Source organism: Pseudorca crassidens, chromosome 15, assembly GCF_039906515.1.
Source record: "Pseudorca crassidens isolate mPseCra1 chromosome 15, mPseCra1.hap1, whole genome shotgun sequence".
NCBI classification, from domain to species: Eukaryota; Metazoa; Chordata; class Mammalia; order Artiodactyla; family Delphinidae; genus Pseudorca; species Pseudorca crassidens.
The window spans coordinates 63,783,445-63,807,040 of record NC_090310.1 but is presented as its reverse complement, the minus strand read 5'-3'; the positions used below and the strand labels follow the sequence as shown (position 1 = coordinate 63,807,040).

The 23,596-nt window shown below is 51.6% G+C and overlaps 1 protein-coding gene across 1 annotated transcript; it reads right to left on the bottom strand.

Annotated features, from left to right (window-relative positions):
- Positions 1-107: 107 nt before the first annotated feature.
- Positions 108-23,257, bottom strand: BPIFB1 (BPI fold containing family B member 1). Its single transcript, XM_067707839.1, has 16 exons — positions 23,249-23,257; positions 20,642-20,791; positions 17,919-18,054; positions 17,108-17,215; positions 16,038-16,187; positions 15,188-15,269; positions 12,083-12,146; positions 9,927-10,012; positions 8,746-8,925; positions 7,746-7,799; positions 7,097-7,255; positions 4,927-4,994; positions 3,986-4,031; positions 2,810-2,873; positions 1,798-1,874; positions 108-244 (listed from the first exon to the last, which is right to left on the bottom strand). Exons 2-16 carry the CDS (start codon positions 20,781-20,783, stop codon positions 212-214), a joined length of 1,449 nt encoding a protein of 482 aa, XP_067563940.1. The 5' UTR covers positions 20,784-20,791; positions 23,249-23,257; the 3' UTR covers positions 108-211.
- Between the last annotated feature and the right edge of the window lie 339 nt (positions 23,258-23,596).

Here is a 23,596-nt window from a genome sequence, read left to right as displayed (position 1 = left end):
GATGTGCCTGAACATGACCTAGATGTGGCTTGGATGTCCAGTCCCTAAGCCTGCCAGGGGCAAAATGACCTCTGAGTTGGGACAAAGACACACTCCAGACTGCAGGAGTCACAGACAAGTTTATTTACTGCAGAGAGGGCCAGTCTACAGAGCTGGCTTCCACACTTCCAGTGCAAGTCTTCACTGGGAGAGAGGAAAATGGTCTGAGGTTCTACGAGGAGGCCGGGGTGACCACAAGGGCATCCTGGAATTGGAGGAGAAAAGTCAAAAAAGTTTTTTTAACATTCTGCCCTTTTGTGGTTTATGCTAGTTTATCCTCCACAAGGTGACTGCTGGTATTGGGGGTCATGACCTTGAACTCACTCATAAAAAATTCTTGGGAGGGTCAGAGCAGGAGCGTCTGTGTGTGAACAGTGACACCATGCAGGGGCCTGGGGCACAGGTAAAGTATCTGAGTGCAAAGTCTGGGGTTATATAGGACTGTTGTCCCCAGGCCCAGCAGATTAACAAAACTCCCAAGAAGTTTTGGAAAATGTAGATTCCTGGCTGTATCCATTGGGTCCCAGGCAGCTAAATTTTTAACAACAGTCTGCCTTTTTTGAGGAAACTAAGTGTGATACAAGGAATGTAACCTATTAGATTTCCCCCAACATTCTATTATGATAATTTTCAAATATACAGCAAAGTTGAAAGAATTTTATAGTGAACACTTGTATACTCATCACCTAGATTCTACCATTAACTTTTTAAAAGCCATACTTGTTTAATCTCGGATCTGTCCTTTTTTTGGGGGGCCATGCTGCGCATCTTGTGGGATCTTAGTTCCCCACCAGGGATTGAACTTGGGCCCTTGGCAGTGAAAGCGCGGAGTCTTAACCACTAGACCGCCAGGGAATTCCCTCAAATCTATCCATTTATTCATTCCTTTGACTAGATTTTAAAACATATTACATTGTAAGGCTATAAAAAGGATATCAGTGTGCTGCTAGTCCAAAACAAATTAATAGAGCAAAACAGGAAATTTGGAAAAAGCACATCCAAAGTGTGAAATGATACCTTTCTAACCCGAACTGCAAATGATGCTTTGCAACTTGATTAAAAAAAAAAAAAGGACAGTTGCTAAATGCCCCCTAATAAGAGAACATGAGGTCTACTAAGCTCCAGCCACCCAGTTGGATGGACACCTGTTGTGTCCATCCAACATGAATTAAATGCAGTATGTGTCTTAGATAAACTGCTTATATTATAACTGAATCATTGTATATAGTTCATTAGTGCATGGCTGGCCTGTATATTTAGACACCTGCTGGTTTTATGGGTAAGGAACCTGGGCTCAGAGAGGCCAAAGGATCTGCCTGAGGGCCCCTGGCTAGAGAGAGAGGCAGAGTTAGCATTTGAACTGGTCCTCTGGTCCCTGAGTCTAGACCCAGCCTAGGTATCATGCACAGTATGCTGTCATAATTCTCCATCAAAGCCAGCTGAAGCATGGACACAGTTTTTGAGGCTGGGCAGCTGAAAATGAGTCAAATGTCGCCTTGCCTTTGAAGCCAGTTAACAAAGCCTCCTACCCTTCCCTCTGCCAGGTGGGATGACAGGTAAGATAGAAAAGGCTGGAGGTTTATGACTCCAGGCTAGGACAGCCATCCTCTTCCGCTTACAGATGAGGACGTGAGGCCCTGAGAGAGAAGGGACTTGCCCAAGGTCCCCCATAAGTGACCAGAGGGACCAGGATTGGAGAGCAGCACCCACCTCCCATCCCTGGGCTCTCCCTGCGACTGTATGTTTAACCCCACTCACCTCTGTCAGAGACCACGAAGCTGCCTCAAATCCCAAGGCCTTCACCATTGACACTGAGATCCCGGATCTTAATTTGCCTGAAATCACAAGTGTGGTCAGAGAATGGTGGGCCTGGGGTGGGATTGGGCAGCTGTGGGAGGCTCACAGTTCCTTGACGTGGCACTCCCGACTCAGACTGCCCCTTTTGCCTCTCCCTGTTCTCCAGCCCTAGCATCCACCCAGCCTCATCTCCCCATTTTTTGTCTCCAGCCCCAGCTTCTGGCTGCTCCTAAAGGTACCCTCACATCCTCTCCTGCTCCTGCTCAAGAAAGATCAGGGCCTCCCATCATCCACAACACGTGCCTATACTTTGAGATTTCTTACTCTGATAAAACAAAGACATGACAAAAGTCAGAGGTTACCAATTCTCCCCATCCCCAAGACCTGGGGCTGAACGGGAATAATTCCAACCTTTTCTCTTGGCTTCCTCCACCACTGACATGAATAACAGCCAACAACAGCAAAGGCTAAGAACTGTTGAACACTGACTGTGTCAGGCGCCCCCTCTCTGCCCCCATACACACATCTTCTCCTTTATGCCTCTGAGGAAGGTGCTCTTATTTTCACATTTTACAGAGGGAGAAACTGAGCCTCAGGATGATAAGGCAGCTTGTCCAAGGCCAGGCAGCCAGCAAGAAGGGGAATCAGCACTTGAGCCCGGGTCTATCGGAGGCACATTGGGTGTGCTCTAGTTGTCTGTTTCCACCTCTGTCTCTCTCCTGCTGGGGCATTGCCATGCATGCCTAGGCTCTGGCATGAGTGAAGGAATTGGGCTGGGATGCTGGAGATGGGAAAGCTTATTTCCAGGTGGGTGACCTGGAAGACTTCCTGGAGGAGGCAGAATTAGAACTAGGCTCTGAGGATAGGTGGAAAATAAATGAAAGGGGCCCCAAGTGGAGACACAGGCAGGAGAAGTAAAGCACCTGCCCTCAATGCCCTGGGGACCAGGGGGATGGACAGCAAAGGGACGCACCGTTCTCGTTTGGCAGCAGGACGGAGGCAAGGATCTTGGTGGTGAAGTCTTTCAGAAGTTCAGGCTGTGAAAGAGAAGGGGCCCCATCACCCTGGCTGAGAATCGAAAGTCCTCCCAGCCATTGCTAGGATGGGCACAGTCCCGCCCTGTGGCGAGGGCAGCTGGTGGAGATGCTGAATCTCAGGTTCCTGACTGGTCAGAACTGCAAGGGCTCCATGGACAAGACAGGCTGTGGGGGGAGGGGTGGGGCACAAACCAGGTGACCCTGAATCCAGCAGGTAGGGGACTGGCGTACGTTTGTGGGATGCATCCCTCACCCCCAATCTCAAGGGCTCCACCGCTCTGTTTCAGCAGAATTCTCCAAGGGAATTTCACCCTGTTTCCCGAGTTTTTGACTTCTCAAGGGAAGCCAGAAGTCCTGATTTTCATGTGGAAACCTCCCCATTAAAAAATATTTGTCGGGCTTCCCTGGTGGCACAGTGGTTGGGAGTCCGCCTGCCAATGCAGGGGACACGGGTTTGCGCCCCGGTCCGGGAAGATCCCACATGCCGCGGAGCAGCTGGGCCCGTGAGCCATGGCCGCTGAGCCTGTGCATCCGGAACCTGTGCTCCGCAACGGGAGAGGCCACAGCAGTGAGAGACCCGCGTACCGCAAAAAAAAAAAAAAAAAAAAAATTTGTCAAAAAAAATTAAAAGAACAAAAGGGTGGAAAAATTTGCCCCTCTCCAAAACATAGAAACAAATACCCCACCACAGCAGAAGACAGGATTCAACCAATTTGAGATCTCTGATTCAGTCTGACTCAGGGAAACTGAGGACTGGGGGGGAAGGGGCTGCCCAGGGTCACCACTGAGGTGAGTCTATATGAGCAAAATGAGATGTGAATAAAGGAGATTTGTTTCTGATTTAGGGTCAGAACTTTACAGAAGGGAAGTCTGTGTGTATCTGTGTTTGTGAATGTGTGTATTCTCAGCTGTGTCTGGCATACAGTAGGTGCTCAGTAAACACCTGAACCAGGAGGTTGGACTTTGAGGCTGAGATCGGGGAGGCTGGCCAGCTCACCATGGGGCTGCCCGTGGGGACCTTGTTCAAAGCAAATCCTGGGCAATGTCTGCTTCTGAGATGGACTATCCTCGGCAATCCCCTGCATACCCAGGGAAAATGTGTACATACTCACATTGAACAGGCCAATGGCTGAGTTCATCAGGTGAATCTGATCAGAGCTGCAACAGAAGATGCCCATGAGGCTGGTCCCTCGGAGTCCCATTCATTCATTCACCAACTACTTACTGAGCACCTATTGTGTACCAGACACGGTGCAGGCTCTGGATGTACAGCAGTGACCCAAATAAAATCCTTGCTTCATGGAGCTTACATTGTAATACGTGGGGGAAGCAGGGGGAGATAGCAAACAAATAGTTGCCCAGAGAGCAGGCAGAAAGATCACCCCCGGGAGTGAGGACCATGGTGGACTGAGGAGCTCTTTCTCCTTCTAAAGGGGGTACCTAATTCCTAGCTCCACTGTTTGTTGCCATGTAGGAATGCAGGCCATGGCGGCCAGATATTCTGATTTGTATATGTTGGCGACTAATTTATATTAAAAAACCTAACCCTATGTGAGCTGATGAAAACACATCCATGGGCTTGATTTGTCCCAGGAGGCTCCAGTTTGCAACCCCTGAACTCCCTTTGGGGCAGCAGGAGGGTGGTGGGATGAGGGGAGGACAGGCAGGGTTGTAGGAGGCAGCGGGAGCCGTGTGCTGCTGGGCTGGGCTCCGTGGGGGCTCAGCATCTGGGCATGACTGTTGCTGCCACTTTCTTGGTGTCCAAAATGGGCTGCCCCAGGCCGAGGGGATGGTGCTGGGCGGCCCCTTCCCGCGTGGCCAGGGTCAGCCTGCCCCGTGACTGCTGCAAGGCCATGTCCCTCTGCTTTCTCTCACACTCAGTCCTTGACAGTAGGACAGATGCGGCAAGACAGCCTTTCTGCCTGTCCTGAAGCAGCCTTCACTCACACTGTCACCCCAGAGGCTCAAAACACTGGGTGTTTAAAGAAACCAGTGGTCACCAGACAGGACTCATTTTCATCACCAGAATCTTCACAGTGATTTTCATGTTTACCTGATTTTGTTAAAGTAGAGCATAAGTAGGTCACCTCTCGTGTAAAACTGAGCTTCTGAGGTGGCTTCCTGCAACAAGAGAAACCCAGGCCCCATTTATTTAGAGGATGTGTCAGGTGTAGAGTGTGGGGTTCTGCAAGGAGGCTCTGGGACCAAGCTGACACCGTCTGAATCTCAGCTGTTGGCTGTGACCTTGGGAAAGGGTCTGACCTCTGTGGGCCTCAAATTCCTTCTTTATTGGGCTGGTACCTGTACCCACTCCCCATTGAAGAGACTGCGCAGAGGATTACTGATCATGACAATGATGACAGTAGCCAATACACACAGAGCCCTCACTGTGTGTCAGGTGGTGTTTTAAGAGCTTTATCTGATCATCTCCTTTGATCCTCACGACTCTTGTGAAGTGAGTCCTGTTATTACCCCATTGTAGAGGTGAGGAAACTGAGGGGCAGACAGGATGGTAAATCTTAACCGGTTATTATTATTGGAAAGGTCAGAAACTAAGCCAGGCCTGAAACGCAGGTGCCGAAGATATCCATCATCTTGACCCATGGGCTGGGGTGAGCCCAAGTGCCAGGCTCCAGCTCCAGGGCAGCTGCACCCAGAGAACAAACTTCTCCTGCAGGCCTGGGCTTGGTGACCTTTTGAAAAGTGCCTGCCATGGGCCATGGAGGGGAAGTCCCCAGGGAGTGAGGCTGGCCAGGGGCAGTCCACTTCCCCTGCTGGTTGGGGGCTCAGAGTATCCTCCCACACAGGAAACCAGGGCACTGTGCATCCTGGAGTTGTGTGAATGGTGCCCGCTGACGTGGCGTGTGGACAGCCTGCACAGGACATGCAGCGACCCTCCTGTGAGGAGAGTGTAACGTTAACCTCCAACAACCAGGTGATGTCCAGATTCCTCGGCCTCACTTATCCAGGGCCCAACCATGAACCTTGCCTCGTCTCTTTCTTCTCCCTGTCCTCTGTAGCATGCAGCTGGTGGCCCACTCAGATCCATTTTTGGGGTGGGGCATCATTCTTCAGCTGAATGCAGCTGCGAACAGTGCCCAGCCTTCCCCTTGTCTGGGGAACTGCCCTTGCTGGAGCGGAGCGGCCTTGCTGGGAGGTTATGTTGTGCCTCCTCTGGGAACAGTTATGGCCAACAACTGAAAGACAAGGGGGAACAAAAGGCCAACCTTCTTGTTTCAGCCTGGGCTCGACTCTGTGGTGCCGCCATGCTCCAGAGCTCTCTGTGGGGTGAAGCAGAAGCGAGCCTCCAGCTGAGACCACATCCTTGCTCAGTCCTTCTCCTGGGAGCTCTCCCCCAATACATCACTTTTATAAGAGTCTTTGTCTCGGGCCTGTTTCTAAGGGCCCCATCTAAGATACCTTCCTACTGGGCTTGCCCTTTGATGACTCCCAGCCCCATACCTTTACGCACAGGGTCCCCCTATATAGAAGCTCTGAGATCTGACCTGCTGGGGTTACTGCAAAAATCAGTTAAGAACTTACTTGGAGCTGATTTAGTTCTGTTCATATTTCAGAAGAGGAATTACCCCTTTCCCTCTCAGCCCTGTGGTTTGGATAGAGCCAAACCCAATCCCCCACTCCTGTGTGTTTGTGTGTGTGTGTCCCAGCTCAGAAAATTTACATACTTCGTTTTTCTGGCCACACTGGTTGGTTCATGAGCGGGCATTTGACCCTAACTCAGCCAATGAGAGTCAGGTTTGGAAGTTCTGCTGGAACTACTGGGAAAGAGAAGCTTTTCCATTGGGGTTGCCAAGCGGATAGGTTATAAGCCTGATGTAGCTTGGGGGCACTTCCATGAAGGGATAACCTGCCTGAGGATGAAGGTAGCACAAAGAAAAACAAGGGAAGAGAGAAGAATGAAGATGACATTGCTTGAACGCCTGGATCCAGCTATTCCTGAAGCTATCATGACCTAGACTTTTCAGTTATATGAGCTAATAGAATTCATTTTGTGCATGTGAATTAAATTTCTGCCCAAAGATCCTGACTAATAAAGAGCTGGGCCCCCAAATCTCCTGATTCTTGGTTCAGAATTCCCTTCCCCTATCCCTCTGAGATAAAAAGAGTGGTGGAAAGGTTTAGCAAAGCAAAAGGGGTGAACAGGAACAGTGGACAGGGGTGTCCCCCAGGTTGCTGCCAACGTCTCAGACAACTGAACTCACAATGCCCAGGGTGAAGAAGGGGCGGTAGGCTTCATTGGTGGCAAATACTTCCAGCATGATCAGTTGGGCCACCTTGGCATGGCCCTGGTCCACAAGGAGCTCTGGGGTCTTCTGAGTCAGGATCTTCACGATTTGTGTGCGCCCCAGCTGATTTGCTGCCTGAAAGGACATCAGACCCACATGTGACCTCCCAAGTGCCTCACCATGGCCTGCCGGCCCCATGCAGCCCCATGTGGTCTGGCCACTGTCAACCTTCCTGGACTCCCTGCTTCCTCAGATCTTGGAATAGACTGTTGCTCTTCCCATCTCACAGCCTTTGGTTTTGCTTCTCCCTATATCTGGAATACTTTTCCCTTCAGGGAAGCCCTTCCTAATCCCCCAGACTCTATCAGGTGCCCCAGTAGTGCTCTCATAACCCCTAGAATCTGTCCTTTGTCATCACACTTGTAACTGAATTATTATCTGTGTAATTATTTGATTCAGGTCAAACTGTCCTGTTAGATTGAAATATCCGTGAGGACTGGGACCAGTCTGTTACAGTCACCAGTGCTCGAAGGACAGAGCAGTTCCACACATACTTTACTCCCCAGAGGCCAGTAGACAGACCACAGCAAACACCCTTCAGGCTGCAGATGGCAAATGGACCAACCTTTTCACTGATCACCTTGATGCTTGACTTCAGCCTGCGGGCCGTCTCAGGAAGCTAAGGAAGAGAGGAAGCCAGAGCAGGTCCACTGGCGGGGAGAGGGGAGACACACCCCCAGCAGCCCCACTGCTGGGATCCCCCAAACCCCAGAAAAGCTGGGAGGACCTGGTGGTCCAGTGCACATGTCTGTCCCTGGTGGGAAACATCCCCTATGTCAGTGGCTGTGGAGAATGAAGTCCCCGCCAGCCTGGACTTTTACTGTGGGTTGGTGGTGCTCGTGGGTCTGTGGGCGGCTGGCTCCCTGTTCTGAGGACATAGAGAAGCGACCGAATTCTTACTATAGTCATGAATGTGGTTGCTGGTGACCACTCCCCTTTTCTTGTCATCCCAGCCCCTCACCCTGACTTCTAATCCCCGAGATCTTGGTGATCTCTTGTCTGTCAGCTGACCTGAAGTCCTGTCCCACTCCCCTAACTTTGGGCCAACCCTATCCCCTTCTGGGCCTCGATTTCCCCATCGGTCACCCCGGTGAGGTGGCACACTCCAGTTGACTAGGGGTGGTTTTCTGCTGTGCTGGTTTGATCAGGATTCTGCGGCTGTGTCGGCATCCAGGGTCAACAGGAAGGAGGGCCCCGAGAGATTAGTGATGTCTGCCGTGGGTCCTGCAGTGGACGACGGTGGTGCCATCACCGTCCCAGGGCCAGTCAGAATCTAAAATGCCCTTTGGACAGGCCTGTTATTTGGTAGAGGAAGCAGGCATTTCAGGTTCCAGGAGGGCAGAACTAGGACTGGTGCTGGATGTTACAGGGAGGTTTTCAGCTTTGGAGTTATATATCAGAGGCAGGGTCTGTTCGAGAAGGGAGTGAGCTCTCCATCACTGGAGGTATGTAAGCTGAGCCTGACAGATGGTGCCTGCTTAGGGGTCCTTGTGTCCCCGTTGATTCAGGAAATCCCCATAATGCGGCAGAGGTGGCTTCACGCTCTGTCCCATGCTGAGGCTTACCACATAGTCCAACAGGACCATGAGTTCTTCTGGAGGGAGCAAGGCAGCTACTGCAGCATTCACTATATCCTTCCTCATGGTGAGGCTGAAAGGGCTGTGGTATAGGGAGGGCAGATTCAGGGAATCCACACTGTCATTGAACAGCTTAGTCACCTTTCCTTCCGAGTCCACCAACTTGGCCTAAGGAGACACAGAGCAGAAAGTTGTCTGGGAACTTTAACTCCACGACATATCCAGTAATAACCTAGAAGGAAATGACACCATTCAGCTTGTTTCCCTTTTTGCATTTGCTGCCAGGAAACTCAGCCTGGCATTCAGTGCTTTGCTGTAGATGATGACTTATCTCAGGTGCCTAGCAACATCTACTGCACTTGCACCCCTCAGGTAATCTCTGATTTTTAAAAAATCTAGATGTCTTATGTGGCATTTAGGTTTCAACTTCTCAGATACCTCACAAACCCTTTAGATGAAGGGAATATTCAAGACTGCAACAGAACGGATGGAAATGTTTGATGCTGCTGTTTTCCAAGGATCCACGAAAGCTGGTCTGAGATTCACGCTCCGTTGCTTGAACTGGTCCCTGAGGGTGTCCAGCCCCAGTGTGGGTGGGAGGCTCCACATTTTATAGAGAACTGATGGTTACTGGTTTCTTGCCAGGCCCCATGCAGCCTCATTTCTTCCTCTCCTTGGTGACCATTGTTATTACATTTTACAGATCAGGAAATTGCGGCTTAAAGGGGTGAAGAAACTTGCCCAAAGTCACACACCAGGGAGCTGTGGAGCTGGGAGAGAAACTTAGGTCTGTGTGATCCTCAATGATGTGTCTCCATCCTGGGCTCTTGTTCAAGGTCACCAGGTATTTGAGGAATGGAAGGGGCTTGCCTGCAAGAAAGGCCAAGAACCCCACACACTCTGGACCCTGACTGGAAAAATCAGGGTTGCAGGAAATCAGGTCACTGGGGTCCATGTTCTGTGTGTGGCTTCCAGCTGCTGATTTTTCTCCATCAGAATGGTTTACATGGGACACATTCAGCCTGTTGAGATTCTTCTAAATCAGCCTGTGTGTCCTAACTGTGACTGGCGTTTTTCTCCCCTGAAACAGACCCATGGTGTCTGACCCTTGGGAGTCAGAGAAGGGCAGTGATGTCCCCACTTTCTCCTTGAGGTCCCATGACACTCACCCCCAGGATGAGATGAACAACATTATGGTCGATGGCAGGAGACATAAAGTCAAACTCCAGATGGTCAGAGTTGAGAGAAACAGGCACTGCTCAGGGAGAAGAAGAAAGTTCTGTGAGGGCGGAGGACAGTATTGGATGGGATGGTTTGGGGCTGCTTTGGGCTGGGACAGCATTATTGCACGAGGTGGAGTAAGGGGAGGGGCAGGCGTAATGATGATGTTGATAAGGACCATGATAAAATGATGATGGGGCTTCCCTGGTGGCGCAGTGGTTGAGAATCTGCCGGCTAATGCAGGGGACACGGGTTCGAGCCCTGGTCTGGGAGGATCCCACATGCCACGGAGCAACTAGGCCCGTGAGCCACAACTACTGAGCCTGCGCGTCTGGAGCCTGTGCTCCGCAACAAGAGAGGCCGCGATAGTGAGAGGCCCGCGCACTGTGATGAAGAGTGGCCCCCGCTTGCCACAACTAGAGAAAGCCCTCGCACAGAAATGAAGACCCAACACAGCAAAAATAAATAAATAAATTAATAAACTCCTATCCACAACATCAAAAAAAAAAAAAAGATGATGATGATACTGACTGACATTTATTGAGCATATATCAAGCACCAGGTAATGTGTTAAACTTTTACATGTGTTAGCTCATGGAATCCTCACAATAACCTTAGGAAGTAGGTCCTACAATTACCCTCATTTTACAGATGGGGAAAGCAAGGCTCACGAGAGTGAAGTGACTTGCTCAAGGGCATACTGTGAAAGGATCTGAACCCAGTCGGTCCTATGCCAACGTTCTGGTTTGGAACAAAACTGACCTACTGCTTATACCTGTCTACCTCCCCCACCAGACTGATCTGCACGCCCCCCCAGGGTCTGGGTCTGTGCTAGGGATTGCGTGCGTTTGCCTTGGGATTCCCCACCTGGCCGCCAGATGGCGGTGGCGTCTCATGTGCCCGGGCGGAAAATGGAGAGGACAAGGGAGGGGCGCAGAGGCGGACGGGGAGCTGGTCGTTGGTCTGCCTACTCCTCGGGGAGGCCTCCTGCCCTGCCCCTGGGGAGCAGGGAAGCCGGACAGACTTGGGTTGGAGCCCCAGCAGCCTTGGCTAGCCTCTTCCTGCCTCTGAACCTCAGTTTCCTCATCTTAAAATGGGGATAGAGTAGTATACCGGCCTCGTAGGTTGTACAGGACTGGTACCTAGTAAAGTTGGCTCAAATCTGAATTAAACCAGATTTGGAACTTGAAGAATTGGGTTAAAGCCTTCCCCTATCATTAATTTCCTCTGTGGACTTGGACAAATGATTTCATTTCTGAGCCTCAGTTTCCTTATCTGTGAAGTGGGGTAGTGATCCACTCCACTTCATGGAGTTGTCTGAGGAGTCAGTAAGATAGTGTATATAAAACACTCAGCCCAAGGGCTTGGCCCAAAGCAGGTGCTCTATGGGTGCTGAATGCCTATTGATTCCATTCTCTTCTTTCCACTCCTCTCTGGGGGCTTTGAATGAACCTCTTCAGATCCCAAAAGAGTAGATGGTAGAATTTTCTTCTTCCTACCAGTTCCCTCTCTGAGGGGTCCAAGAACTCAGAATTTCACTGTGAGTGATCTGAGGATACAATTTATTTCTTCCCTAGTAGCCCATAGTAGTCTCTGATCATCCATCCATCCATCCATCCATCCAACCATCCATCCATCTATCCACCCATCCAGCACACATCTGTAAGCACCTCTCTGTGCCAGGCAGAGAACCTGCTATGTATCTGGAACTTTCCCATAAACTTTTAAGCCTCACTAACAATTCTGTGAGGTAGGGCTGCATAAACCCCATTTTATAGATGAGGAAACAGAATAAGGAGGTGGAGTTGGCTTTTTCAAAGCCATGGAGCAAATCAGTGGCAGAACTGGGATTTGAACTTGCGTTTATCTGGGGCACCCACTGGCTCACATAGAACCTTGCACATACTGTGTGCTCATGAAGTCACAGTTGTGGTGATTTCCTGTCTGCTCATCCTGGCCAGGGATCAGATGATTCTTGTCTCACTTGCTCCTGGGCCAAGCTGCTGCTCAAGCCTGATGGGGGGAGGCCTGCCTTGGGCAGGGCCAGGGCCTGGAGGCCAGCTCAGCAGTCAAGGAGAAAGGTATGAGAGAGCGGCGCACCTACCGTTCGTCAGGTTCAGGAGGTCCTCACGCATGTCCTCAAAGGCTGCCTCGATCACAGGGCACAGCTGCAACAGCACAAATGCAGGGCCTCCATCAGCCAGGCGCCAGCACATAGCCCCACAGTGACCCATGCCCAGCTCTCCTGAGCTGAGTCCCATCCCTGTGCCCACGGCCAGCCAGATTTTCACCCATGGGCTTGAGGACTCAGTGGTGCGTCTACGTCCCCAGCCATCACCGCTGCTCGGAGCCCGTCACAGCCTCTGGTGTCACTTGGCATCTTTTGCAATGGTTTGTCCCTTGCCCTGTGTCCAGGGTGTGCCTGTCCTGTCAGCTGTCCTCCCCTCAGACTCATCGTGTTCACAAGAGCCCACGTTTCCATAGGAGGGAAATGGAGAATGCGTTCCTTCATTCACTTCTTGAGTCAACACTAGGTACTGACTTCCTTCCACGTGTCAGGTTAGAATACAGGCCAGCAAGACAGACCCAACCAGACTTGCGAACAATCTCTGTGGGTTTCTAGCTCCAACATATCTCTTTGCCCCCCAAACTCTTCTCCCCTCAAAATTGCAGCAGTTCTCAGCAGGGGAGGATTTTGTCTCCCAAGAGACATTTGGAAATTTCTGAAGGCATTTTCAGTTGTCACAGTTTAGGGGGAGTGTTACTGGCATCTAGTAGGTGGAGGCCAGGGATGCTACTAAACATCCCTCAATGCACAGGACGGCCACCACAACAAAGAATTAGGGGGCCCAAATGTCCAGAGTGACAACCTCTGGCCTGAGCTGTTCTTCTTGGGCAGGAAGTTAAACAATTGGCTTACTTGACCATGGGGCCCAAACGCCTTGTTCTCTGCTCTAGGCAGCCTGTTTTCCAGGGCAGTGCTCTGAGATTTTGTCATTTTGTCTTAGGTACAATTTCCCCAGTGAAGAACCTTCTCATTGACCACCCATTGCTACTCTTGAGAAATGACAATGCACTTTGACGAATGTTAATTTTTCCTATGAAAATCCTGTTCCCTGCTCCAGCTGCTTTGCCAACCCTGAACCCAGGAAGGATGGAGGAGTTGAGCTCAGAGACTCCCAGCATTCACTGCCTGTTCCTCATGGGAAGGGTGTCGCTGGCACCCTCTGCATCTTCTCCCACAATTCCCCTTCCTTCAGTTCCACCCCTGGGTCTCAACCCTGGCTACATATTAGAATCCTCCTCTGGGGCAGCTAGGATCCTCCGGGATACCAGGGCCCCACCAGGCCAATTAAATCTGAATCTTTCAGGTCGAGCCCTGATATCAGTATTTTAAAAAGCCTTCCCAAGAGGTTCTGATGTGCATTTGGGATTGGGACCCACATATTTACACTGAAAGGGGCATCAGCATTTTCTAGATGGGCTCCTGCCAGATTTAAACATGCTGCGCCTTTTTCCCTTCATGCCAAGTAAAATATTCATAGGACTGCAGTTTCAAATCCAGTGATTCATGGTGGGAAACCATGATGATTAATGGAATGCCAGTTTTCACTTTATTTGGCTTTTCACCCTTAAAAACAGATATCATGCAAAGAACATTTTATAATCCCAAGTTCTTGCCATCTTTTCTAGTGGAAGACACATCTTTAGCTATTAAAGTATAATGCCAGTTAAAATATGATTTTGCTGGAGGCTGGGAAAAAATTTCCAGCTGGGCTCTACTTGAAGAAACTGCCACCTTTAAATAGAAAAAAAAATTTCTTAAGAGAATAAGTACCTCACATAAGTAAAGCTAAGTTTTACTGAATTATTTACTTTCAAAGTCCTTTCAGAAGGCTCTCTGGAATGGTTTTAAGAAGTATTAAATACGGTGCAGCTATTAAAATAGTTATGATTATCATATCTATCATAGGAAATAGACACACTGTAGAGGATATCAAATAATATTGATGTCGAGTGCAGCCACATAAAAATCTGAGTGCATGTGGATGGAGATTTGGAAAACAACAGGCAAAAGAAAAAATAACCGCCAAGGTTGAAGGATTATGGGTATTTTTTCCCAAAAGTTTTGGTTATAATAGTGTATTTTCCATTCAAAAAAGTTTTTTTATTAAAAGTATATTAATTATTTGACAAGGTGTTTTTATTATTTATTTATTTCATTTTGGCCATGCAGCGCAGTGCGGCATGCAGGATCTTAGTCCCGTGACCAGGGATCGAACCTGCGCTCCCTGCAGTTGAAGCGTGGAGTCTTAACCACTGGGCTGCCAGGGAAGTCCCTGACAAGGTGTTTTTAACCCCAGGAGAATCACTGTTGTGAACACATCTTGGAATTTACAGTGAAAATCAATGGTCACGGTGGATGAATCCAACTTATAGAGTTTTAGTTTACCTGTGACATTGAAGGGACATATAAAATGAGATGGATTCGTGTTTATGAATAAGAAACATAAGAAAAATAAGTGCAGCAAGACCTGGTGGGTGACAAACCCCTGATGACACAACCAGGATGGTGAGGCCCTGGTGTGCTCGAGCCAGCTTGGACCAATTTACGAGGGCCAAACGTTAAATTTTTAGGAATATCTGAGCTTGGTGCTAAAACTGACATTATTAAAAATTAAGTTGTATAAACTTACAATTAAATAAGTTATGCTAAGATCAAAGTCAATGAAAACTCAAAACTCATTACTTCCTAATTATTTTGTTTTATTTTGCTGTTATCTACTGTTCTTAGCTTATTTACATCTATTGTATCTGCATGGTGGAAGTGCCATACAAGAGTGGGCCACCAGGCATCTCTTCCTGACTCTGCTCAGTGACGTCACACTAGTAGCTTGAAACTGGCAATGGAAGGGGTGTTTACATCAAGGAAATCAGTAAATGTTACAAATCAGAGCTCCCTTCCTTCAACCAACCCCTCCTGAGTCAATTGTGAGCAATTTATCAGCACATCACTGTTCAAGGTCCCCTGGCTGACTTTTGGGAGTTTCATTACCTTGATCTCAAGAATCCACTGCTGAAAGAGTGACCCAAGCCCAGAAGCTTCCCACTCAAGGAAACGCAGGTCCCTTAGCACCAGCGTGCAGTTCCATCCCCAACCACAGGGGGAGCAAGCTTCACAGGCCAGAGAGACCCTGATTCCACTTACCTCGCTTTTCACCAGTTTGGGCAGGGCTGGCACCAGGAGGCTTATGACCTTGTCAGCTAAGGAGTTGAGCAGGAAGGAGCGCCTTCCCAAGAGGAGAAGAGGAGAGAGATGAGGCAGGGTCAGAGATGATCACCCCTCCCCTGTTTTACAGGAGGGGAGACTGAGTCCAGGGGAGGAAGGAACTTGCCCAAGGCACAGGGCCTATTAGAAACAAGGCTGGGGTAGACCCTGAGCCTGGTGTAGACAGTGGCAGACAGTTCTCAGGGACAGGGCCTGGGGCTTGTCTTTAGGAATTCGTGCTGGACACTGGGATGAGGGCAGTTGGCATCCCCCCCATTCTCCTGCTAAGGAGAGATGGAGGGAAGCACCATGTCTTTGAGCATCTTTTGCGTGCCCTGCCCTCAGCTGAGTGCTTAGCGCTGCTGCCCTGTTAATCCTCTCACTGTGGCCTGGAAGGTGAGGCATGGGGAGGTGACTTGCCCAGCGTCACCTGGACAGTAAATGAAGGAGACACGTTTGCCTGACTCCACAGTTTATACCCATGGCTCCACCCTAGTCTACCTGTGTGGTTTGAGGGGCCTAGGAAAGAGCCTCCTCTCCACCTTCAAAAGTTTGCCCCAATTTCTGGCATGATGCCTGAAATCCCATCATTATCACTTCACCCTTGATATCTTGAGCTCTCTTTGACATCACAGATTTCCTGGAGGGAGCTCCAGATCAGGAGTCAGGAGAGATAAGTCCTTTTCCTTCTGTGGGCTTCAATGTTCTCCATCTGTAACATGGGGCCAGGACACCACCTGGCTTCCCTCCCAGGCATGCCAGGAGCCCAGTGGGAGGAGGTCACACTCACTTATGTAGCAGGCTGATGCGCAGCCTCCCGTGGCTGTTGGAGCAGTTGCTGAGGACCAGGCGGGAGTGGTCTCTCTCGCTAGTCTCCACGTGGATGATGGCTTGGGCCTCCACCTCCATGTGCAGCTCCACAATGGTCTTGACCAGGGGCCTGGGAGTGGAGGAGCCCCATGCTGTGAGCTCCATCCCAGCTTCAGGCTGGATCAAGCCAAGCCTGCTTTCTACCTCTGTCTCCTGGCTCTCACTCCTCCCTTCTCAGGCTCCTTGCTGGGTTCTCCTCATCTCCTCAACTGTTGACTTCATTGTGTCCCAGGCTCAGTTTCTGGATTCCTCTCCTGGTTTAAATCCTCTGCCTATGTCAGTAGCTTCCAAACTTATACTCACTTCTCAAATGTCTCACAGGCATCTCAGGTTTAACATGTACAAACTGAACTATGGCTCCTTCCCCGAATCTTCTCCTCTCATGATCTTCCCTGTTTTGTTTGCTGGCCACTCCATGCTGCCTTGACCCCTCAATCTCCCCTCTCCTCCCGCCCCACCCTGAGCCCCCATTCAATCTGTCAGGAAATCCTGTTGTGTCCTCCGAGACGTATTTGGAATCTGTCTACTTCTCACCACCTTCCTGTTCCTAAACCCCGGTCCATGCTATTATTGTCTCCTCCTGAATTATTGCAGTAGCTTCTGGATAGCCTCCCTGTCTCCACTCTTGCCCCCATACACAGCAGCCAGAGGGCTTCTTGAAGAATGTGAAATCATGTCATGTCCCTCCTCTGCTTAGAGCCCTGCACGGCTCCCATCTCGCTTGGTAAAACCAAGTCCTCACCTTGACCCACAAGGCCCTGTACGATCTGGCCCCAGATGCCTACTGGGGCACCACCTCACTGCCCCCTTTCCCCGCTCTCATTCCGTTCTGTGAACAAGGCAAGTGCACTCTTGCCTGAGGGCCTTTGCCCTTGCTCTTTCCTCTGCTTGGAACTCTCTTTTCCAGACACCTGCATGGAGGATGGGGGGTGGGGAGAATGAGTGGAGGAAACTGTCAGGCCAGCTGTGCCTGACTGAGGGGACACTCACGTGTTGAATCCAGCTACCATGTCCAGGGGAACATTGATCATCAGCTCCCGGCCATCATGTAGGGGTTGCACCTGCAGCTGGTGGATGCTGGCTGAGGTGACTTTCAGCCTGGATGGGACACGAGAGAGATGAGATTCATGCCTCATGTTCACTGAGCATCGTCCCCAGACCAGCTTCCCTCCATCTTTCCTGCCTCCAACCCCCCAGTGCCCAGCGAGCAGCTGGACCCAAGCCCTGTGTGCTGACTCCTCCTCAGCACGGTCTTGCCCCCATCCTTCTCCTCTCCCCTGCCCGCAACACTTCCATGGCTCCCCCATCACTTAGGAGATGAATCCAAGCTCCTGGGGCTGACTTGTAAGACCATCTGAGCCCTGGCCCTGCTGATCTCTCCCTCTTGGCCTTGGGGTCTGAGCACCGGCCACTCTGACCCTCACCTCCCCCTGCCCATGCCTTTCCTCAGGCCAGTCCCTCTGCCTGGAATGCCATTTCTTCTTGTCTCCTGGTGAGCATGGAGTCATTGGCTCACCTGTCCCCTCCACTGAGAAGCATCGCCTTATCCCTTCACCCTCCAACACCAGGTGACCTTCCTCTGAGGTCACCCCCCTTAGGGTTCCTGGGTCACTCTCTTACGGTTATTGTTACTCCTCTGGGAGCCTCTGAGGGAGAGGCTTTGTTTGAGCCATCCTTCACGGTCAGGCACAGAGCTGATACCAACCAATGCTTGTTGACCGATCGATTGAGCATGCAAAGCGCGTCCCGGGCAGATGTGTGGGCAAAGAGCTAGCTCCCGACTTGGTTCTGCTCCACTTACCGGACGATATGCTTCAGGATGGACCTCACCAGGCTGCTGAATATGCCCCCAGCCGACTCCTTCTTCATGGCACTGAGCAGCGGCAGCTGCTGCAGGGTGTTGACAGCATCGTGATCCTTCAGTTTCTGTGTCAGCCCTGGAGACAGATCCCAGGGATTAGGGTCCAGCAGGGGGGGCGAGAAGGATGGCTTGGTGGGGGCTCCAGGCTGGAAGGGGACATCACTCAGGGCTACGTGGACTGGGATATAAGGTGAGGCTCTGGATGGCTCCATGCTGATCATCTCCACTGTGTAAATGTGGCCTGCAGGACGATGGTCCGGATGGGTCGCTTTCACATGAAGACTGTGGCTGGGCACGGGTGGGACCATTCACACCCTTGAACATTGCCAGCCTCTGCCGGGAGTGTTGGCCAGGACACCCGGCACATGGACCTGCAACTCTCTCCCTAGCCAGGGGCAAACACTCTGGAGCCAAGAGGCAGGGAACTCATAAGGCCTTGTTTGGGGCTGTTTTGCTGCTGAAACTCACTTGCTAATGATTCTCTGACATCCATATCCTATGGGCCTGTTGTCCAAAGAGCCCCAGGTGCTGAGTAGAGAAAGGAAGAGCCAGGACCCCTGGGTTCTGGTCACTGTTGGACTCTTTTTCCTGACAGCTGGAGCCCATTTGACTTGTGTGCAGAGCAGCTCAGAGTGCTGGAGAGCTGATGCTCCAGAAGAAAACCTCAGCCAGTGACTGACGGGAACTGGTGTATAAATACCCCAGCTCCCTCCACCCTCGGGCAGGAGGACTTAGGTGTGTCGCCGCCCCGTGGGGACGCTGTATCCCAGAGTCCCTGTGTGTTGGTGCCTCTCAGAGACAAAGTGGGCCTTTTTGCCTGCCCTGTGACAATGGAGCTGGTCCCTGTAAATATTCCTCCTCTGCCAGCTGGCGCACTGTTCAGCACTGTCAGTAGAGGCTCTGGAGGGACATGGGGGAGGAAGGAGCTTCCCCTCCTGGCCCTGGTGCTCCTCTTGCCAGACTCCAGTGGCATCACCTCCCAGAGCTTCAGGCTGTGAGTTGAGTGGACTCCCATGGGCAGCCCGTGCTGGGGGCACCCCAGCTCCCTTCCAGGCAGTTACCCAGGGACAACTTCCCAGTGAGTCAACAGCAATCCCTTTGTCCAGGGGCTGCCCCCCAAAGAAATCCATTTGCTCCTTGGCAGGCAGTTCTCTGCCAGGTGGCCTCAGCCTGCCAACCGTGGACCAGCTCTCACCCCAGACAGCTCAGGGACTTTCCCCACCATTCAAGGGGCTTCAACACACTCCTCCCATGAGTTCTGGGGAGGATTCTCTCCTCCAAGTTTCTTCATTACTTGGATTTGAGCTCCCTACTGCATCCCAATCCCTAGGGTCTCATTTGGCGTTCTCACTTTTTTTCCTTTTAGCCAATTTTCCAGTATTCCAATTCCTGCTGATAATTCTTCATACAAACCCATCCGTTGGGCTTACTGTGTGGTTTCTGCTTCTGACTGGCCCTGACTAACACAGACGCCCAGTAGGACTGAGCTGCAGCTCCCGGTGGTAACTGGCTTCCCCTTACCTGACTTGCTTCCCGCTCTCTTGCAGGTATTTCCTGGGATCGCCTCCAGGACAACCCACCTGCACACAGCTCCTGAACTCAGACGCTGCTGCTGGGGAACCTAAATGGCTGCTCTTCTCCAAGCTCCTTCTGGCTGAAATTCCACATGCTTGCGATTCAGCGTGGGCCCAAGGCACATATGCCTCCCCAAAGAGTGTCAAGAGCTCTCTGCTTCCCATCCCTCCTAGGGGTTCCCTCCTCTGGTTACAATGCCTGTCTGGCCCTGCAGGACCTGGCCCATCCCTGCCCATCCAGATGCAGCCCAGACCCACTGCGTACAGAGGATTGGTCTCTACTTGCTCTAGGGGGACCTCCAGAGCCCACTGATTTCCTCCCTCTCAGGGGACAACACTGGAGCAGTGGTTCTCAACTGGGGCAATGTACCCTGGGAGACACTTGGCAATGTCTGGAGACATTTTTGGTGTCACAGCTGGGCCGAGGACGCTGCTAAACAGCTAGAGTGCACAGCACAGCCACCCACAACAGAGGTATTCGGCCCCCAAGGTCAGCAGTGCTGAGATTGAGAAGCTGAGCTGTAGAGGCCATGAAGCTCTTGTTACTTCCTGTAACAAGAAGGTTGTTGTTACTTCCCAACAACCTAAGGGGGCGGACCCTCTTCCAGAGGAGGAAACCGAGGCTCGGGGAGTTACCAGGGCCACAGAGCTGGAGCGTGGTAAAGCTGTGCCCGTGGCCCAGGCGGCCAGACTCCCAGCTGAGGGTCTTTGCTCTGGAGACTAGCTGCGCCCTGGGTCTAACTCAGAAGAGGCGCTCTGGCAAAGGGGTTTAAGGGAGAGCGGCCGGAGAGGCAGTTGCGTCGTCGCGTGCAGTGGCCGCACACCCCTTCTGCAGGCCGTGGAACCTCAGAGTAGTGCGTTTGGGAATCGTGGAATTTAAGAAGAAGGGGATCTTGGAATCATGGACTCTTGAGGATCGTAGACACTCCCCAATTTTGTAACTCACCCAATCAAGTCTCACCCAAGACCTGGGAGCCCAACAGTGCCCTGCATACCCCCAGTGATGGGGAACTCTCTCCCTCCTTTGGAGGGCTGCTTTACCTGCCCCCTTGCCTTATGGTGGTGAGGCCTTGGGCAGCCAAGACTTACTTTGTTCGATGACTTCTGGGCCGAGGCTGAGAACCGCAGGAGGGCTGAGGGTGGCTCCCACCAGATTGGCTGCCAGCAAACCACAGAGGAAGGTGAAGGTCCGTGGGCTGGCCATCTTCTTGGGGGTGGGCAGGTGGCCCATGGCACAACCTGGGGTGAGCATAGAGGGCCCTGTTAGCTGGGCAGAGAGACCCAGGCCAGGCCCACCACGCCTGGTGACTTGGGGCATGGAGTCCAGGAGAGGCTGTTTAGTGAGATGGTCAATAGAGTGGGCTCTGGAGCCCTACTGGGTCTCTGTGTCCTTAGACAATCAACTTAACCTCTCTGTGCCTCAGTTTTCTCCTCTGGAAAATGGGTATCATAACCACTACTTCATGGAGTCGGGATTAAATGAGTTAATATCTAGAAAGCATTTGGCACGGTGCCTTTCGCGTGGCAAGCACTTGGAAGATATTAGCTATTTTCTTACAAGACAAAACAGTGCTCAGGACAAAACACTTCTGCTTCTTCAGTTCCTCAGCCAACTTCACTTCCTGGGGTTCCCCTCTTGCTTTACAAATTTCCAGTCTTTCCAAGCTGCTTGAAGTTCCCAGAACTTACCTCGTTCTCTCCTGTGTGTGCGTTTGCCCTGCTCTTCCTGCTTCCTTATCTGCCTGCTGAACTCCTGTTCATTCTTGAAAACCGCTTACGTGTCCCTTTCTCTGTAAAGCTTTCCCTCTCCTGCAACCAGGGAGCCTGGACCACACTTGGAGAAATGTCACCCTGGAGGCTGGTATGTGCCCAGGACAGGAAGTTTGGGGGCTGGAGGGAGATGAGAATTCAGGTAAGATGCAAAGTGGTAGGAAAGCTCTTTGCTTAATTCATAAAACTCAGTGGTTTGAGGAGGGAGTAGGTGGCTGTTTGGAGCCAGGAAGAGAAAGGCAGAAAGAGAGAGGAGAGGCCCATGGGTGCCTCCCGGGAGAGGAGCTTGGGGTGTCCTGGCTCCTGGGCTGCTCTGTCCCCTGCAGGGTGTGGAGCATCCGCAGCTATAACCTCATCCTGAGCTCGCCAGCCTGCATCCTGGCTCTGCCCCCAAGCACCCTTCTGCCTCCTATGGGCGGTCCTGCTTGGAGGGACGGAGGATCCTGACCCAGAGACCTGGGCTCTTGCTTGGCTCAGCACCCGGGTTTCTTGTTGCCTCAGACAGACGTGGCCTCTGGATGACGAGTGTCTTCTGTGAGCTGGCGCAGTGTGAGCTCTCTGACGCACTTGCAGTAACGCTTCAATATCTGCCTTGCTGACCAGGCCAAGGGCTCCGGGAGGAAGGGTTGGGTCTACCTGCACCCCACTGTGTCCCCACCAGCCAGCCTAGTTCCTGGCACACAGTGGGTGTTTAGTAGGTAAATGGTTGCTGAATGAATGAATGGCCCCTGGGAGCCCTGGAGTAGTGGGAGAATGTGAGCCTGCTAATCTGGGAGGGTCTGGGCCACGAGGACCCCTGTCAAGTCATAGGACCCTCATCCCTGAGTCTCAGGAGACCTGAGGGTGGAGGAGAAATATCGTGGGCCTGGGAGTCAGACAGACCTGAATTGGAGGCCTGCCTCTACCACTTGCTGTGTGATCTCAAGCAAGTGACTTACCCTCTCTGTCTTAGTTTTCTCATCTATAAAGTAAGGGGTAATAATAATAATACTTACATGACAGGGTTTTTGGGAGGATTAAGTAGGGCCATCCCTTTGTGGCCCGGCACGCCGCAAGCACTCAATGAGTGTTGGCTGTTACTCCGATGATGAGAGTTATTATTGCTAATACTAGGGTCAGAAGGAGCCACCTGCAGTCAGTCAGAAGACAGCGGTGACGCCCTGCCTGCACCCTGCTCTTTTACCCGGGAAGCCCCCCGGCCCCACCCCACTGTCTTTTTCTTTCAAATACCTTGATTCTCTTTTGCCTTCATTATCAATTCACACCCCTCTGTCCTCTTCTGATCAGAGGTGCTCAGGGAAGCAAGAGGATGGTAGCCTCCCCTCTTGTGGAAAATTGTCTCCTCTACAAATCCAAGCACGACACACACACCCACCACGTTGCACCTCACCTCTTGGCCTTTGCCTATGCTGTTCCTTTTGCATGAGATGCCTTTCTCTCTTCCTTTGCCCAGCCAACTTCTACTGAGCTTCTCCACCAACATATCACCTCTTTCAGGAAGCCTTCCCTGACTGTCCTCCACCACCATGTCCCTGGGCTTTCCTTGAGCACAGCATGTACCATGTTGGCCCATATTGGGAGTTTCTTGATGGCCAGGACTGTCTGATAGTTCTTATCCCCAGAATCACCCCAGCATAGGGCTGGCCACAGAGCAGCTGGTGCGTGCAGAGTGGATTAATGTCGTGGGGATGAGGTCGGGGAAAGACTGGGCCAGTCCAGTCCCTCATCACTGCTCTTTGGTCTTCTGGGTGAGGAAGCTGGGCACCTCTCTACCCCCTGGCCCTGACCCTCAGAGGTCCTAGTGGACTGAGGGATCTTACACCGGGGCCAGGCCTCCCTCCTGCTCTTGACTTGACCCCAACAGATGCCTCCAGCTCAGTCCCTTCCTGGTGACTTAGGCCCTTAGCCCCTTCCCTACCCTTTTACCTGGACACGTGGAGGCGTCGGCCTGCTGCTCTCCTCACCTGGGCAGTGGGTCTGGAAGTCCAGCCTTATATCCTGTACACCCTCTGCATCTGGGCTGAGGTCTCCAAAGGTAAATATTTGTGGCATCTGGTGAACCACAGCCCCACCTCGAACTCCAGCTTCCTGAGGTTTGGAGAAAGGAGGATCTGGCTGACGCGAGGGGTGGGTGGGGCACTGGCAGGGGAGCCGGACCGGGCACAGCTTGGCCTCTGCAAGGGGCTCCCTGCCTCCTGGGCGGCCACTCCCGTGGGGACAATGATGAAAACAGGAGCAGTGATGACATATTAAGCACCTATAACGTGGAGGTGC